The sequence below is a fragment of the Vanessa cardui genome, chromosome 3, assembly GCF_905220365.1.
Source record: "Vanessa cardui chromosome 3, ilVanCard2.1, whole genome shotgun sequence".
Taxonomy (NCBI): domain Eukaryota; kingdom Metazoa; phylum Arthropoda; class Insecta; order Lepidoptera; family Nymphalidae; genus Vanessa; species Vanessa cardui.
The window spans coordinates 7,466,481-7,485,378 of NC_061125.1; the positions used below are offsets into that span (position 1 = coordinate 7,466,481).

Here is an 18,898-nt window from a genome sequence, read left to right on the forward strand (position 1 = left end):
CAAAGTTCTTAATTTTATTAAAAACAATTCTGTTACCAAAAAAAAAATTGTTACGTTTTTATCTGATTTGAATTAAAATACAAAATTTGGCCAATAAGATAATAAAAAATTAGGGGAAACAACATGTTGGGTATATATAATAATTTTCTATTATTGTATTTACTACATTGTTACAATTTTTTAATTAAAATTTTCTTTAATTAAACAAAGTCAAATTTTTTTATTACGTACTTTTACATTATAAAGAACCTAATTACTTAATAAATTCAAAATGGCGGATAAATGTCAAAAATCAATAGAGGTTAAGGAATAGTCGAATAATAATGATTTGCGTTCATGGATTTTAATAATAAAAGAAGTTTTTTAATTTTAATATAAAATGGATTGGATTCACTGTAATAATTGTTTCAATCAATTGGAGCCTGGTGTTACTCTTCATTTGACGTCATGTGGTCACATGTTTTGCAACAATTGCCTTAACAATGGTGTGTTTCGTTTTACCACATAATGAAAATGATGAATATTAGTTTTTTTTTTAAATAAAAGGTAGTTATTTTATGTTCCGCGAGATTTTTAAACATTAAATATGCTATATATTTGCTTTTAGGTTTAAAAGAAGGTACTTGTCTCGTTTGCCGAGTGCCGTGCTCTATTATGAAATTAGTTCCGGACGTAAGTATTCACGAAATTCATTTAAAAATAAGTTATGGTATTTCAAAATCCTCCTTTTTACTCGCCAGATGAATCAAGAAATCCAAGATTATTTTACAGATCCCGAAGAATTGATTAAAAAGTGTTCCGAAGTTCTACAATTTCAAAGGCAGCATAGACGTCGATTATTATCATATTTATTGCAATCGGTAAAATTTCTAAAATATTTATTTATTATAGTAATATGTACATCAATTAAAAAAATTGGATTTAGTGATTAGGTTTATCACTACATATAACGTTTTTTATTATCAAAGATTCAAGGCATCCTATGATAAATTAATACAAAAAGAATCGATTCACGATGTTTTAGATCTTTGTTAAAGTGCTTATTTAATCCGTAGCTCAACGAGGTTAATAAAGTCCACTTATTTAATTTACTTCATTCCTTGTTATTAACAAATTGCTTCCAGTCTTGATCAATTAACCATCAAGTTGGCGGAATCTGTTAACGTCAATAATTATTATTTGAATATTAAGAATATTTAATGCAAAAAAAGCATTATTTACCTGCTGAGTAGAACTTTAAATAATAAACCTTAATATAATACAGTATAATTTTGGTATGTATGTACTTATGCTATAATATAAGGACGTTTTTCGCGTCGCCGTCGGCTTCTTGTTCTCTTTCTTAATCTTTGGAACTTATTTTTTGAATATATCTATACTACATAATTTTGTCTGAAAAACATATTATAATATATTATTTTCTCTGTAAGGAACTTCCGTTAATGCATTATAGTTTCGATTATATAATCGATCGAGTCTCGCTAATGATTAAGCCCGAATATTAAAAGAACGTTATAGAATTCCTAATTATTTCGGTGCAATGGCGTTACCGATACTTAAAATATTTGTAAAATTTTGAATCATATGAACATCTTCATTTCCAACTATAGCATGGATTTATGTCGAGACAGTATGATATTTAATAATATGACTTTTCAACCCGAACCACGATAGCGTAAGTGTGACTCAGTAATACGCCACGTGATTCAGTCCAGGTAAATAAATTCCCGGTTGCTACCTCAAAACTTAATTAACTTCATCCAATTAACAACCCTTCTACTTGAATTTTCTAATGCGATCCACCCTCATTAAATTCTGCGATATCAAGGAAAACGCTCGTGTACAAATTGTAATTTTAATGATAATCTTTTTTAACCGAATTTTCATGCCGTTGTTCTCGACATTTACGTAAAGATAAATCGCTATTCCATCATGTATTGTTTTTCTATAACTCTAATTTTGATACATGAATATGTGCGTAAAGATAATAATATACTTAGGTCTCATACGCGACTTCGGCCACGTATGTCTACAGGTGTCTTTGTCATTTTTTGTATCTATCGCTGATTGGTTGTTGTTCGTGGTCGTTTATGCAGATAAATGGACTCATTTATAGTATTAGTTACTGTAACTAACTCTTCTTACTTCGTCTTACAAGTTCAGATATCAAATATTGCAGATTTAGTATACTTTCTTTTGAAATATTTGACATTACAGACGAAAAAATTTTACAAAGCTAGAAGTGAATTAAAACGCATGACTGAGCTTTGTCAAACGCAACACAAACAGCTTAAGGAGTATCAGAAGATTGTTAAGAAATTAGAAAATCAGCTTGCCGGTCAACCGAGTAAATATACACTTTAATTATGTTTTACGCTGTTTATGTATTATTCACAAAATTCCTACGCAAGAAAATCTTAAATAATATATGTAGTGGTAGCAAAGTAGCAAGCGTTTTAATTATTATTATTACAGACAACAAAAAAATATTGATCGTATATGGTATTGTTGGTCAGTCATTCGACATGGTACCAGTAAAACATTTAAATGTGATGTGGTTACATCATACATTAAGTAATGGATTACTAATTAATTCGCTTAAAGATACTCCGATTTTAATGAATGATGTAGTGACGAGGAATCTCATGCCAATTCTCTCTCGAAAAAAAAATGACAGATTAGCAATATCTTACACAAACTTCGAAAGAGAATTTTTCAAAAGTTTTTGGATTATAATTGCGTCTTGATTTTTATGTCTGGGTTGTTATATTCATTCATTAATATATTATGTATGTAAACCTAATTTTTTTTGGTAAAATTTAGAAATTAACCAAATCGATACGTAATTATCGATTTTGTTAATTATTAATTTCTTCATTTTATTTAAAAACTAATATTTTACAAAAAATGAAGACAGACTTAAAAATTTGTCATAAACAAAGCAAAACCACAGACTGTAATCACGATTTATCCTCTAAAGGGCGTGTCATCTTACAAAATATTGAATAACGTGAAGTATGTGGTGGTTTTATTTCATAGAGCATTTTTCATTCATTTGATGTCGTATAACTCGTGTCGACTACAAAATATTCTATTCTTGCACTGTTGTCAATTCAATGTCACTAACTTTGAGTAAAGCTATGGTAATAACACGTATTACTTTGCATGGGTACGTGAACATGCTACCTGCAAAACCCAAAAATTGTCTTTTTAAAGTTTTTGCAAACATCTATACTAATAAAATTTCATAACCTTGTTCGCATAAATCACATTGCATAAATCTTTCTCCCTCTTTCTAACTCCTCTTCCACCGCTCCCCTTCTCTTACCTTCACGGGCCACTGTCTCTCTATTTCCGCTTCTTTCTACTTTAATAAAGATTTAGTTCGTACCCGGCAGTGTAGTAGTCCTTTTTTATTTTTAAATTATCCCTTCCAACGTTTTTTAACAACAACTGTACGAAGTTTTTACTGAATCGATTGAGCGATGAATGCGTTTATACATAGAATAAGAACGAAAACAAGCAGAATAATATGAAGTCTCCTTAAATTTTTATATGTACTTTTTATGCGATATTAAATATGAATCATTCCTTTTGTATTACTTTCTATCATTTTATAAGCTTCTATAATGATGCCATACTTTGTAAGTCAAAGAGATTTCATTATATTTGATGAAAGCCGAAAATTCAGAGAATATTTCTGTCCCTTAATCCCTAATGTTCTCGTCTGATGAAGATAATCTCATTTAGTTCGTCGTCCGAGGATGCCCTTAAAATGTAATTACTAGCAATGCTTGGAAGTTATCGGCCTTGAGTATTACGTTCTTCTGAAAATTGATTGTGAATGTAAAATATGTTTTAATTAATGTAAGCAGAGTTTGTTTCTTAAGCTCGGTTATGTTCCAATTTTATAAATGATCTGCATTTTTCTGTCCCCTTTTTATGCATCGTCCTTCGATATAATTTCAGTATTTCTACCTCTATTTTTGTTCCCTGTTATAAATAAAAATATTTGTAATTATACTCGGAGCAGTAATAAGGCGAGAGCGATCAGAGCGATAGTTTTACAAAACTCTATTTCTAGTTAGCTTGTAGTTCGTCAATACAAAAATTGCTTTTCGTTTTCGTTTGAAACTACTAGATGTTGACAACGATTGACCGATCGTTATCAAAAGTTAAAATATATGTATATGTATAGTCAGAGTAAGAAAATTTTCGACACTTTTCAAATTCATTCCTTTATCAAGTCGTACACTCTAAGTATCTTTTGAAACTGAAGCACAAAACTGACAACTGCATTTAAAATTAAACTTACATAGTATGATAACTTGCTTCAAAATAGTGTAGTCTTTGGACTACGTCTAGTTTTATATCAAAATGAAATCCTTTTAATGGTGTAATAAGTCATTACAAATTTAAATTAGATATGATATCTTCTACTGAATTGTAAAAATATGTCTGTCAGTGTCATATATTCTCGATCGGTAAAGTATATTATCGCTCATACTGACCACACGATAATAGATCTTAAGGTTACGAACCTTTTCTAACACTGACTGTACAATTTAATGGAGACTATTTACTGTTTATTACTATTCTACAATGTAACACCCAAATTTTAAACTAAAGAGGTATGTCGGGCATCAGGCTGTTAGTATTTTTAAAATGAGATTTACTCTATATGAACGTTCTCATTCCATCCTGGACGGTGTAATCTGCTCCTCATCTTTATTCACTCGCCCCAAAGCGACCAACAAAAAGCGCTAATGGATCATCTATTAAATATTCAACGTTATTTAATTAAAATTTTAACTAACCAAATGGTATTTTATAATTAACTTTAACCGATGCAATATTTTCGTAATACGTTATAGTACAGCGATGTTTTCATGAATTTATATCGATATTTTGTTTATAGAAAATATGTTTTCCTTTAGTGATTTTTAGTTCACAACATTCATTTGCTTTATTTGGGTTCATAATTAATCTCATATTCGGAGGTAAAGGGAAACATCATGAAATCGGTGGAAAATTAATATTAGCCGCCTGTGTTAGCGTGGTAGAAAAAGTACTAAACCAAATCCTCCAATCAAGTGACACGGTGTATACAGGCTGTTTAAATGTTCAATTTTTTAACAGTAACTCGATTTGAAAACTGAAAATCGATACTAAAATCGGGTTTGGGTTATGTAATGTGAGATTTAGATTATTGGCACAAACCTAATATTTTGCCGTCAGAATACTTTTGAGTTTGATTGATACACTCGATATTTTCCATCAGACAAAGACGATCATAAATCATGGTTTGGCAAGATCATAACAGTTTAGGGGTATTTTATCTCTCTATAATCGAAATCATTTCGATTAAGACTTCTCAAATAACTACGACTTAGGGTAAAGTTCGAAATCGATTGAAGTGCTTAAAACTTATTATTTTGTTAAGCACTTTTGTTACTTAAATATTGCCATTAGGGACCATTTATTTATTACGTAAAACGATTAAGGAGGGAGGGGGTCGATGATGTCTTTTGTTTTCTGACAAAGAATGATGGGTGGGAAGGAGTTTCGATAATTCTTACCTTAAATTTGAAAAAAACGCGAAAAACCGCGCGATTGCTGAGGTTCTATGCGTACCTTTAGAAGCTTTGAATTTACAAATAAACATTTATAAAAATTGTTACTCTGAAAAATAAAAATTAAAATAAACCAAACGTGTATTCATTTTTACTTTAGATTTTTCCGTAATAAATCATAAAAAGCTGGAGGCGGTCGGCTTATTTTTTTTTTATAATAAAATGAAAGTGGGTGAGAAACTAGCGAAAATAGTCTTAAGTAATAAATGAATGGTCCAGGGGATAAGGAAAGTAAAGTAGATATTCATATAAAAAAAATGATCAATTTTAGAGCAAATGTCTCCATTCAGCGTGCCCATATCGCCCGGCAGTAATTTGTCCCCAACCTTCATTCAGACCACGCCTACATATAAGAGAAACGCTAAAAGCACTCCGTATAATGTAAGGTTTAAAACATTTTTCACATTATTTTTTTACAATAGATCCGGTTTTGTAACAATATTTGTACTACTTTGAACTAAAAGATGTCGTATTACGCATAAAACATTTAATTTGTATCTAATATTTTGCGTGTTACATTTCATGTACATATGTATGTAATCTACTAATTACTATCTTAATATTTTATTTATCAATATACTATGAGGAAAAATGAAATTATTAAGTATATAATTAATTAAACAATATTTACTTGATGTCGAAAAGGTTTAGGGTATTCCCATAATAGAATATAATGATAAGATATTGCAAACAAAGATAATTATTTCTGTTATATTTGTGGAATGTGACCCAGCAACCGTATCAGTCCAACCTCCTGACCCCGACGCGGATAAGCAAGCAACGGACGGCAAGCTTCAGCGCGAGTCAGGTAAGTCATATTTTTATTAAAATCTCATAATTATTGAATTATTAGTAATTCTTCTGAATTGAGGTTGTATATGTATAAAAAATATATGTTCAAATTATAATAATGGACTCGCTCAGTTGTCGAAATTCGATCATAATTAAATTATTCAAAAATTGAGGAAAACATGATTTTGCATGTATCGAACGTATATCTTGAATATAATAAGTCTAAATATCGTCAATAGCTAGTAGCTATAGCAAAAAATGATGAAAATTGTTAATGCATTAATTTAATATAACTACTATTTATTTATTTCATATTCATATTAATATAAGTATTAAGAGTTTGCTACTTATGAATATTTAAATCTAGCTTTTACCTCCAGCTTTGCCTAAGGCTTTCGTGACTGGTGAGTAACAAGGGCAACTATGAATGTGTAGCTATTTCTTCAGTCCATAATATCTATGAAAAAACAACACCGATTTGATACTTTATTGTTGCGTAAAAGAATTCGATAGATATATTTTCACATATAATATAAAATATAGCTCTTCATGTTCTGGATAAATTACTGGGTAAAAGGTGACATAACAAGTAGTAAATCAAATAATATTTTGCAAAGACGATTTAAATATTTTTTTTATTTTCATAATAATTATATATATTTTTTGGATAAATACACTCAGGGTAATTACAGTCAGTAGTAAGTATTTTAATTTATTATTTCTACTACAATACTTTAAAATACAGAGCATCTAACAAAAAGAGAAAGGAATTAATTACATTCTCCATTAAGTAATCACATAGCCCTTAAATTTTATTTTTTATTCTTTAATATTATCAACTTTTTTATATGTCCGGATATAAAAAGGATTAGTTTAATAGAATAGGATAAGTTTAATCAAAAACATCTTTTTCAAAAGATTATAAGCAGAATTCTTTGCAAATCTTTCAAAATCCATAACAGTGCGTCACTCGTATATATTTTTCAGTGGTATTTATACTATTAATTAAATTACATAAACGCTATTCATATGCTGACAAATATTGTAGATACGTTATTTCCATTTTTATATTTACAGAGGTCAAATACGTCAAACAAGATATCTTCAACTGTATTCACGCCTCCAACGCCAGAGTCGGTTGGGTACAGCAACTTTTTAAAGAATCTCTGATGGTATTTTCATAGCGTAGTCGTCAAGCCTGCGAAGCTATTGCGAATTATTAAAATATTAAGAGCCCTATCTTGTTACGTAATATTTGATTCATAGAAAATTTCATGAAATTCGGCTTAGCAACACAGAGTTATTTTCATATTTTAAATATTAATATAGATAGAATTCAGGCTTGTCACTTTAATGGTTTAAATTTATGCGAAGTGATTTTGTATCATAATAGTATACACTAAAACGAATTGCATCTTATGGTATATATTTTTTATTTATTAATTCAGTTTTTTTAATGTACATGAGATAAATTTGTATTAGTACAAAGATAAATTTGCAAAAGAAACATACACTGTTTCGATAAACATCGCATATTAAATTATGTTTAACGTGTATATCACAGGCGATAGTGCTTAATCATTGTACGGTTTACAAATATTAAAAAAAGTTATATAGTATAAACAGTCGCTTTGTTGAATATAAGTACGCTTCGAAGTCTTTGTGGCATTTGGATGAGAGTAAAATAAGTGGTGTTTGAGAGGAATAGCCGGATTTGTAGTGGAACACCAACGCAAAAAATCTATAAGGAAACCCAAATCATGAGCATCCACCAATCATATATATATTTTAATTGCGTACTAATACGAAAAATATTAAACAACGAAATACACACTCAAATAAAATTTACTAAAAAACACGAAGAGCAAAAAATTACATTACGATCAGCAAATGACATTAGCTTATTTAAGCCGCGTACTGAATACGGTAAAAAGTGCATTATGTATGAAGGTGCTAAATTGTATAACTCTCTACCCAAAAATATAAAAGACGCAAAAACGATGGCTAATTTTAAAAAAATACTTAAATCCTACATTACTAGTAATCATAACATTCTAAGTTAAATTATTTAATAAATAAAAATATATGTCCAAAATTATATTTAGGAACCTTAAACTAATATAGATATTTACAGAAAGTATGTTAATAAATTACTGTACAATATATTACATATCAAATATTTTTTAACATTATATAAAGGTATGTTAACACTTCCAGTTGCAACAGTTCTATGTTTCTATGCATCGAGTGTACCGTACGAATTGTCGAAGTACCCAACAAAATTTTTATAATTGTATTATTGTTTTAAGTGAATGTAAATTCTTTAAATAAAGTTCTTAAACCCGAACTTCACTGAACTCATTTCAGTGATATTGAGATAAATTTTAACGCACAATGGATCAATATCTCACTATCGTAAGACAGTCTACATTACACGTCAAGATACAAAGTTCTTAAACGAAATTACGGTCGGTCTAAAATAAAAAAAATACTCAAAAGCCGCCAGTTGCTACAAGATGCAATGGAGTTGGTTAATAAATGCGTGTTTTGCTTAATGTTACGAAAGCGGCTCAGTAACAAGTGCACAATTCGGTGCACTTGTATTTAAAAACTCGAGATTAGATGTATTTCATATATTATATTATTTCAGTAAATTAATCTATTCTATCTACTATAATTTATTCTATATATAATATCGTTTTTATAATATTACTCAAAAATACAATCACGTTAAATTTAATGATGGCAACATTTTGTAATAATAATTTTGAAGAAAAAATCATTGTAATGCGTTAAAATTATTCCAAACTGTTGACGTTTAAAAACTTTTGATTGATCTTTATGAGTTGCCCAATAATAATGAACTGTGTTTTAAAATTAAAATCAATTAGTCTATACTACTGCTGTAATTTTAATTATTTTAGGTCATTTTCAAGTCAACTGAGTATCGAGTCTGGTTATCTATCTTGTACACCGTGGAATAAATCTCAAGTTGTGTTGGACTGAGATGACTATGGATAGAACAATGTTCTTTAATAAATCCTCAATTTCATTTAAGTCATATTTATATATGTATATCTTGTTGTTACGTATCCATTCGATTACTTTAGCATGTCATTATTTTTCCAGTGATTAAAACTGTAATAAATTCTATTTATTTTTTATTTTCGTAAAAATATTGCGTTACTTTAATGCAGGATTTTATTGATGGAAAAAGTAACGATTAATGGCTTTTTTTAAATTTTCCTTTTAATATCAACATACGAAAAGGCCTAAGAACCTTATTGATGAAAGAATATCTCGTTTAACTAATATCTAGCAAATTTAATATCAGTTATGTTAAAATGCTCTCAATGCTATCGCCTATAAATATTCACTTAGTATTATTAATCGCGGTCATCACAAGTACTAATATATTGTTTAAAAACAAATATTTTTTGTGGCATAAAAATTAAGTCGGTAAAGATTTATATACGAATAAATTACTAAGATCTTAAGGACTCATCCTTACAATAACCATAAAACTCAAATTATAAGCTAGTAAATGAAAGTAACGACAGATAAAACGGGTATAGTGGTTACAGGTCACTATAATAATATCAAAATAAAGATGTTTTCTGTAAAGTTTAAGTTTTCTTTTTTATGAGTTCATCGCGTATTGTAATGTGTTGTCTATTTTACGTTGGTACTTAGTATAATAAAAACAAATTGATATTGAGGTATGTGTATTTTATTGTCATTTGTAATATTGAACGGTCATGTTATAAGATAATTCTTAATGGATCGGTAGAATTCCTTTATTCTGTTGGTAGCCCCCGCTAGCTTCTTGATGTCCGTGAACGGCTTGAGCGCCCAAATTGTTGAATTTTTCCAACAATTCCGAGCCCTCTTTGAAGCCCTTTTGCAAGAATTCACCCTAAAAAATAAATAAGTTTATATTATTTTTAAGTAAATGCGTTAGTTATAGTAGAAAGAACTGCTAACATTGAATAGATAAATAAACAATATGTAATTGTAATTAGCCGTTTAAAAAAATAGTCTTTCAATTTGACTTGTTTTGTGATTTTTAATTTTTTTTGGAAGGAAATTTAACACCGGCCTCGTTTTTGATTTACCTCGATCTTAATTGCGGTTTCGGTAAGTATTCTTAATTTTTCATATTAACAAATAATAAAAATATAACTTTGCATAATTCATCAGCCAATCTATCAGATTTACCGTGCCACGAAATTGAACTAAAAATATATTGAAGTTCTCTTTCTTTATGACATTTAAAAATGCTTTATAATGCCCGAATAATAAAAACCGTTAAGTTTTATTATTTTTTAGTAATAATGAAATTATCAAATAACGATCATTTTCAAATTAGGCTTTGTTTATTTTATAAATAACTAATATTTCACGTTAAGAAATAGAAATATTTTTTGACACATTATCTGGGCACTAACTTTTAAAATATGCTTGATTACGTGGTAGTTCATTTGAAGAATAATGCATAAATATGTTCGTAATAGGTTCGTTAAATGATTGTAAATGCAAATGTGTACTCTATTAAGTAAATAAAATATATTTGTTTACCTTATTTGCTTTGGCGTCGTCAACCTTTTGTTCAGACACATGATGTCCCTCCTTTCCTTGTGAGTTTGCGTCCAAAACCTTTTCCTCGTGCGCTCCCTTGAATCCTTGCTGCGAATTCTCACCAAACGACCCAGCGTTGTGTCCAGACACCTTGTGATCAGACTCGTCATGAGCCTCATCATAGAAACTTTCAGATTTCTCTTCTTCGTTTTTGCTGCTCGATGACTTAAATCCTTTGTTCACGTGTCCTTTTTTGTGACTTTTTGCTTTTTTCAATTGCTCTTCATTAGCACCTGTAATTTTTGAAAAAACAATATAGTCCTAGCTCACCTAAAATAAATCTTCGTTTTTAAGATTATTTTTAAAGTATTTATTCACTACTCATAAATCTATATTTATGTAGAGTGAATAAAATACCTTACTACTTACTGATTACTGAATTCTTAAAAATTGATAACATCATAATAAAAAAAAAACAAATTGTTCTTTTTATCACGTACCCTGCTTATCAACCTTTTGGCCACCTTGGTAAAATTTCTCATCCCCAGCTGCCTTCTTTTTCGCCTCCTCGTCTTTATAAAAACTTGACTCCCCCTTTTCAGCCTTAGCGGCAGCAGCAGCTTGTTGGAATCCTTCTTGACCATGCTTAGCTTCTTCTCCAGCTTTCTTTTCAATTTTTTCAATATTTTCATCAGCTCCTTTTTTTTGAGCAGCATCATACGCATTTTTGTCAACATATCCACCTCCAACTTGGCTTCCTAATAAAGGATGATATAGAAGTCCATTTCCTAGACCAATTCCACCGACTCCAATGCCGCCCAAGCCTGGGTTGATAAGTCCTATACCGTTACCTATTCCAACTCCACCAGCACCAATCCCTCCAAGTACATTTCCTTGGATTCCACCTAAGCCTCCACCTGCACCAACTCCTAAGCCACCAAGTCCTATACCCAAACCGGAACCTAAGCCTTGACCGATTCCGATTCCACCAAGCCCGTTTATTCCATTGAAACCTAATCCTTGGCCTAATCCTATTCCACCAACTCCAGTTACTGTATTTAAAACATTCGAAGCTGCTCCTTTAATTTCTTCTGGATAATCTTCACTTTCTTCCACTTCATATGAGCTTGATAATGGTACTCCAAATTTTGGATCAGTTCCTATAGCATCCAAACGTTCTTTCACATAATCGTACGGAGTTTTTTCTTCCGATAATTCGACTTTGATCGCTTGCGTTGCTGCTAGCGCAAGCATGAGAGTGAAAACTGATGTCAACATTTTACTGATGTAATTGTCACCGACTGCAATCGACTAATATTATATTGCTATTGCAGCGTTTATTTATAGTCATGTTAAATTCGGTGGAACGAAGTGGTTGCTTTGTGCCGCGATAGTTTTAACGCGGTATGAGAGCTTGATCGTTTCCTTCCTGAGTTATTGTCTTAACTGCCTGTAATGAGAACGCTACTGTCAAATACAATAACTTTACCGGAGACCTTGCTTTCCAGTTCAGTAGAGGCAGCAGTGGGGCATTGGTTTACGCAACTCTTTATGGGTCATACGTTTTCTAGAAGATTATTAAACATACTACTGTTGTTCAGTAATAAATATTATTTCGATTAATTCATACAAGTTTTATTCTCTCGCGTACCTATGAAATCAAAAGTTATTGGCTTAACTGTTACACGCCACACGCCAGGTATCTTAGATTTTATGCTTCAATAAAAATTGTGTCTTTGACTTCAAAATACATTGCAGTGTTTAAAAGGAAACCAAAGATTAAATCATCATTATTAACAAAGTAATTAATTAGTAAATAAATGAGCATTAAATTTCTCTATGTTTTAACCTTGTTTTAAATCTAGCGATTTCACGACATTGTTTTGTTACGCTAAAATATATGTCGAGGGCTTTAGTAAAGGTTACTGTCCAAATATTATTATTTGTGTTACCGATTCACCTAAATTTATTCTTTGAAGAAAAAGGTTCAAAGACGTGATATAATATACAAATTCTTAGATCCGTACTTGAATTCTTTTGAAACTAAAGCTAAAATGTGACCAAAATATAATATTTATTGATATATTATAAATAAGTTTGAAAAAGATTGACTCAAGAAGTATCTACAAAAACTAATAAGGATAATAAATTCACAATACACTAATACAAGATTGGTTTATTTTCAACATGAAGTATATAAGTAGATTTCAAAAATTATAATTTTATACTTGGTGTTAGGGCTTTGTGCTCGTCTGGCTAGTTATTGTAATACTTATTATTGTCAAGGGACATCTTAATTTCCAAGGTTGGAGGCGCATGGGTTGTCTGAAATTAAGAAACTTCATCTAAACTCATTTTCTATACGCCTACCGATGTTATAAAAAAAACGTAATGTAGTTGTTATCTCCTTTCTGTAATAACATTTTATTTATTCACTTACACTAATGAAACTGGAGCATTCGTGCATACTTTACAAGCTGGCGCCTGGCTCAGTTTGTCGGCAATAAGTTACTTGCAATAATAACTAATTTATTTCAACAGGCGAAGGTGCTTTTAGGAACCAATTCACTATAATTACATTTTAGAATTTAACATCGTTTTATCGATATATATATGCTATGCAAGTAGCTGAAGTAGCCAGTAGAAAATAGAAAAAGTTACAAAAGGTAATCTTAGGCGAAGATTATAAGTTCAAACTCGGCCAAGTGGCAAGGGCGACCACCGAACTTGTAAGTACTTAATAACTGTTTATTATTAATTTGATAACTGGCGAAAAATCGTGAGAAAAGGGTATGTGTCTGATGAAAATCTAGCACATGTTTCTCGATCGTCGAAATTGGAACTTGACTGGACTTTGTTGAAGTAATCTCCTAACCTGCTCAAACCGAGAGTTGCCAGTTGCGAGACATCTACAAACTATATTTTCCTTTACTTTTCTGTGCTATACTGAAGTCAACATTTCTGTAGAATTGTTAAAGTTAAATAGGCACAACTAAAAGGCATTAAACTAAGTATTGAATTGAAAGTCAGATAAATGTAATATATTTTTTAGTTATATTATTTTTGTAAGTAATATTCTTTGTCCTAAATGTTAACTGATTTTATGTAAATGTTATTTTAAGTAAATTCGTGTCGCACGGTCGTGATCTTTGTTCTGAAGAGAATTTACTTTTAGAAATACCTCTTCATTCGCCATATTATTGTACTACCTACTTTACCTTTCAAGCTATTCGTTTGTCCAACTTTCATCCTCTAGTTTCGACGCTTCACTAGAATTTATTTAAATTATTTGTGATATACAGTTAAAATTATCTTTATAGAGTATTAAACATTTTAACTTCATTTACATATTATTTTATTCGTATTAATTGTTATATTAAGCATGAAAAATAAAAGCCTGTGTATGTAAATTGCATTTTAAAATAAATAAGTTAGCGTTTTGTGTAAGTAAATTATTGCTGATTGTTATTAATAATCCAACATATATGTAAAAAAAACACACAATTTCTTTAAGACATGGTTGAAAAATACAGCCAGGCTTAATATTTCATAAAAATGACATAGGTATTCAATTTCTGTAATTTGGGCTAAAATACAGGTTGCTTGCCATTTGTCAGACGTCTGAGGTGAATAAAGCGTTCATTCCCATTCAATGAGCTGGTATCTTCGTTAACCGATTCATGAATATATTCATCGTATAATTTCGTTCACTTTTCTGTATTCCTAAGCATAATAGCGATTGAATTCATCTACCTATGGACGCGCCTGCTTAAATATGAAATGGACCGATTGCTAAAATTTCAATTAAATTTTACGTTCTGGGCTCATATTAACTTTAAAATATATTTTATAGGTATAGGTTATACTTTTTTGCTAATCTAATGAATGTGAAATTTTATCTAATTTCAGGATGATGTAGGCGATGTACGTGTATAAAATATATTTATATTTTATATTATATTATATTCGATATCGGACGATGATAAATTGGTAATGTAATCGGAGAGAAAATTGTGGGTACGAGGGAACATTTTACGCGAACATTTTTAAAACTACAGCCGATATATCAAAACTTTGTATAAAAATTTATAGTTTAGAAAAATAAGCACTTTAGATCGATTATTTTTTATTTCCAGGGAAAATGGTATTCATTAAAAAGTCGAGTGTAATTTTTTGTTGTTGACAACTGGCATAAATATCGAATAAAATTAAGGCTTTTTAATTTACTTGGTGGTAGGGCTTTGTGCAAGCCCGTCTGGGTAGGTACCACCCACTCAGTATTGTTGTGTTCCGGTTTGAAGGGTGAGTGAGCCAGTGTAACTACAGCACAATAATCATGCAGAGTAAGAAGAGAGAAAAATTTTTAACGTACTGCTAAGAATAACAGAAATGGTAACGAACAGAAATAAATTAAAGGATGGATAAATTAGAATTGTTAATTAGATGTGTAACAAAAGAATATTGTTAAATGACGTTAAATTTAAAGTTGTAAAAAAAAAGTACACAAAGTTGGAAAAAATGTAAATAAAGAGCAGTTTCAAAAGTTACTTGCCCCAGACAGAATTGCGACAGGACATAGCATATAGCTACTAGGTAGAAAAAAAAGTACTTACATAAAAAGTGGGAATCCCCCCATGAGACTAAAAGCGAAGCGTGAAAGGATTGAATGTTAGTACGAGAAGCATACTTGTGAGAACTGGAGTGAATGAAATTGATGATATAGGCTCCGATTATGTTGGAGGTAGTAGTATAAAAAAAAAAAACTACAGCACAAGGGACATAACATCTTAATTCCCAAGGTTGGTGGCCCATACGCTCGTCCGCCAACCTATAACATAAAAAAGGCATACACATTCATTCAACAGCAATCTTCCCATACCTACTTATAAGTAAAAGTATCTAAGACCTACTATGGCATAAATTATTTTAATATGCCCATGTAAAGAACCGACTCTGATTATTTATAAAAGAAGCTTTCTTTTTTAAATAGGTTGTAAATATTCATTCATTTCTCTTCAATGAAAGACGTTATTTTTTTAACTTACTTTTTTTGATTATCCGGACCTCGTCACAGTTAACACAAAAGAGCAATACAAAAACTGATTTATTGTCTAACATCTTAGATTGTCACTTAGAATAAAGAGAAAGTTGACGGCCAATCATAATATTAAATTTTGGTAACGCTCAATGCAATCTATAGAAAGTGCAAATCGTTAGTAACATTTTAAAACTAATATTTATTTTTTATCGCAATTAACTTTCAATCTTTCATGTTTTATATCAATTTGATTTTTTTTATAATTGGTTTTGGGTTTAGTGATTTTATAAATTGTTTGAGCTGCTTTATTATTCATATATTGTATATATTTGTAATTTAGTAATGTCCATGTTCCTATGGTAATTTTTATAACAAAACTGGCCTTTTGGTTTGATTTTTTTGAGCTTTTACATAATTATAACAAATTAAATACGAATTATTTATCGTCTTTTTTAAGCCTTAAAAGATACAAGTAAGACTAATGTTTTCAATTGAAATGTCACGAGGTATTTTAATTTTCAGTATTTACACAGTTCCGTTTTTCTTTCTAGAGATGCGGGATGAGTTCACGTTAGATTACCGCAGGGATTATGTGCCTAAAGGAACAGTGCCTGTTTACTCTGCAGAATTTGAGCTTAATTTGCAAAATAAATTCAGTGGACGTTTACATTTCTATAGAGTATTCAATTATACAAAAAAAAAATTACATTGAATTTTAAATTTTCGACATAATAAGACTTAGTATATACAATTAAGATATATACTGAATTTCTTTTATTATAAGGAAATACTTGGTTTTTGCGCTTATCAAGGTTCCAGCGTAATTGATCCCTTTGGAATTAATCTTGATGATGGCGAAATGCCTGACGGTATGCCACGGGTTCCCTAGAGTGCCCTATTGTCCATTATCCATGATTGTGGAAATCGACCTTGTCCCGCAAATATTTTTTTTTGGCCTTTTTTCTGCCAAAAAAGACTTTTCAATGTTTATCTATATAAATGTACATATAGATTTTTATATTATCATAATTTATTTACACCTATACTATGTTAGGTCATTGCTTTTCATTATTATGTCAACTTGCACTAAGTTAAATATGCGATATTTTTTATCCACGTTATTCTGATTTAGAGATGGTAAGGCATGAGGTTAATAAAAAATAAATTATTAATACAAACTCAGTTCGATTAGATAAAAATAATTTTATTTTAACATAATAGTTTCAATCGGCATAATTCCAAGTTGTACAATGTATCACCCTTCATTTCTAAGATAACCTCGTCAATCCCGGATTGTGACCAGCGACCGCTTTTCTCTTTTCTTTTCTTCCTCCTGTAACCTCACAATGTGTGAATGGTCATCCAATTTGTCAGATGAGCTCAGTCGTGATTGACAGCTTTCTTAACCAGTCAACCACGATGCAACAGTGTTACCATCTCTAACTCAAAATAACATAAATAAAAATCATCACAAAAGTATAATTTGCGTTTTTATTCGTTAGGACAATTTGTAATTTTTATCGCTTTTATTTATATAATAAAAACACAAAGAGTAAATAGTTTGTGAACTTTAATGAAAACGTAAATAGACACAGATAATAATACAACTGTTGATGGAAACGACTCGCGTCGTTTATCCGGCTTAACGGCGCTGAATGGAAATAAAACATTCAGATTTTTTTTATATATTGCAACAACACAGAATGCATCCGGCACAAATAAAAGTTTTTCGTTGAAATAGAAACGTAGCGTATTTCATTGTCCTTTCATTTTGAGTATTTTTCTATTGTGATATATAGGAAGGCTTCCAGAGATTTGAATGCGTTTATTATTTAGTTTACAGTTTATAGTTCAAAACCCGTTTCATCTTGATTAGGGTCATAATAAAACTGATTTTGATGCCCTTAAAATAAAAAATTAAAAGAAGCCTTTATATTTAATTTACATATTGTGTTCCTTGAACTTAAATAATAAAATTAATTAATATCAAGAGTAAATATTTTTAATGTCGGAAATTCGAAAGACATACAAATAGTAATGGTTTCTCTTTTTATGTTATTATAAAAAAATGTTTCTATTTGACATCTAGTTAACGTTAAATTATAAAATATATATAATTGTTTCAGTTTTCAAAGTAATTGTTAAATATGGTGTGTTCATTGATTTACTGTTATTTTTATTTATTTGTCAAAGAAATAAATTAATTTAAAAGTATTATTATGTTGCATTACATATGCTACATAGTATATAATTCGAAAGCGATATCAAGCGTCGAACATTTCTCGATTTCTAAATGTACGAACAGATAGACGTTTATAAATATAAATAAGAGAAAATGTACTGTAGAACGAATCTTGGCTTCAGAATTATTTCATTCGGCTTCGGCTTTATTTTGAATTTCGCATGTAAATAATACTTATATAACACATACTACTAATTATATTTATTTTTATTGGAAATAGTGGAAACAAAGGGCGTCTGTTTTATAATAGTTATGCAGATTATATGTAGAAAGAGGCGACTGTTAATAAAACAACAACAAAACAAAAAAGGATACTAAGGTCTTGGAATAAGTTAATTACTTTTTTAATTTAAATAATATGACTATTAAATGAAAATAAATAAACTTGAGGGCGCAATAAAGAGCTTAACTTTACTTGAATATAATTTCAAGGGCTAATAAACTTAAAATAAAACTGATTACGATAAACTCAAAACAAAACGCTTTAGAGTACATTTTATCGGCGCTTAAGCGTATTATCAGAGAAATTAAAACTTAATCTTGAAGTAATAAAAATCTAGGATAAACGCAGTAATTATGTGATTCAAGGACATATTTAATGTTCAGACTCGATTC

General features: G+C 30.0%; 2 protein-coding genes across 2 annotated transcripts; one reads left to right on the forward strand and one right to left on the reverse strand.

Annotated features, from left to right (window-relative positions):
- Positions 1 to 303: 303 nt before the first annotated feature.
- On the forward strand, positions 304 to 9,576 carry LOC124543962 (probable E3 SUMO-protein ligase RNF212). Its single transcript, XM_047122302.1, has 8 exons — positions 304 to 485; positions 608 to 672; positions 741 to 860; positions 2,218 to 2,347; positions 5,905 to 6,014; positions 6,367 to 6,441; positions 7,503 to 7,567; positions 9,350 to 9,576. Exons 1-8 carry the CDS (start codon positions 380 to 382, stop codon positions 9,429 to 9,431), a joined length of 753 nt encoding a protein of 250 aa, XP_046978258.1. The 5' UTR covers positions 304 to 379; the 3' UTR covers positions 9,432 to 9,576.
- A 573-nt stretch (positions 9,577 to 10,149) lies between these two features.
- LOC124543676 lies at positions 10,150 to 12,454 on the reverse strand. The gene is made up of 3 exons (XM_047121939.1): positions 11,504 to 12,454; positions 11,004 to 11,296; positions 10,150 to 10,341 (listed from the first exon to the last, which is right to left on the reverse strand). The coding sequence occupies exons 1-3, from the start codon at positions 12,279 to 12,281 to the stop codon at positions 10,201 to 10,203; spliced, it is 1,212 nt and encodes a 403-aa protein (XP_046977895.1). The 5' UTR covers positions 12,282 to 12,454; the 3' UTR covers positions 10,150 to 10,200.
- Positions 12,455 to 18,898: the final 6,444 nt, after the last annotated feature.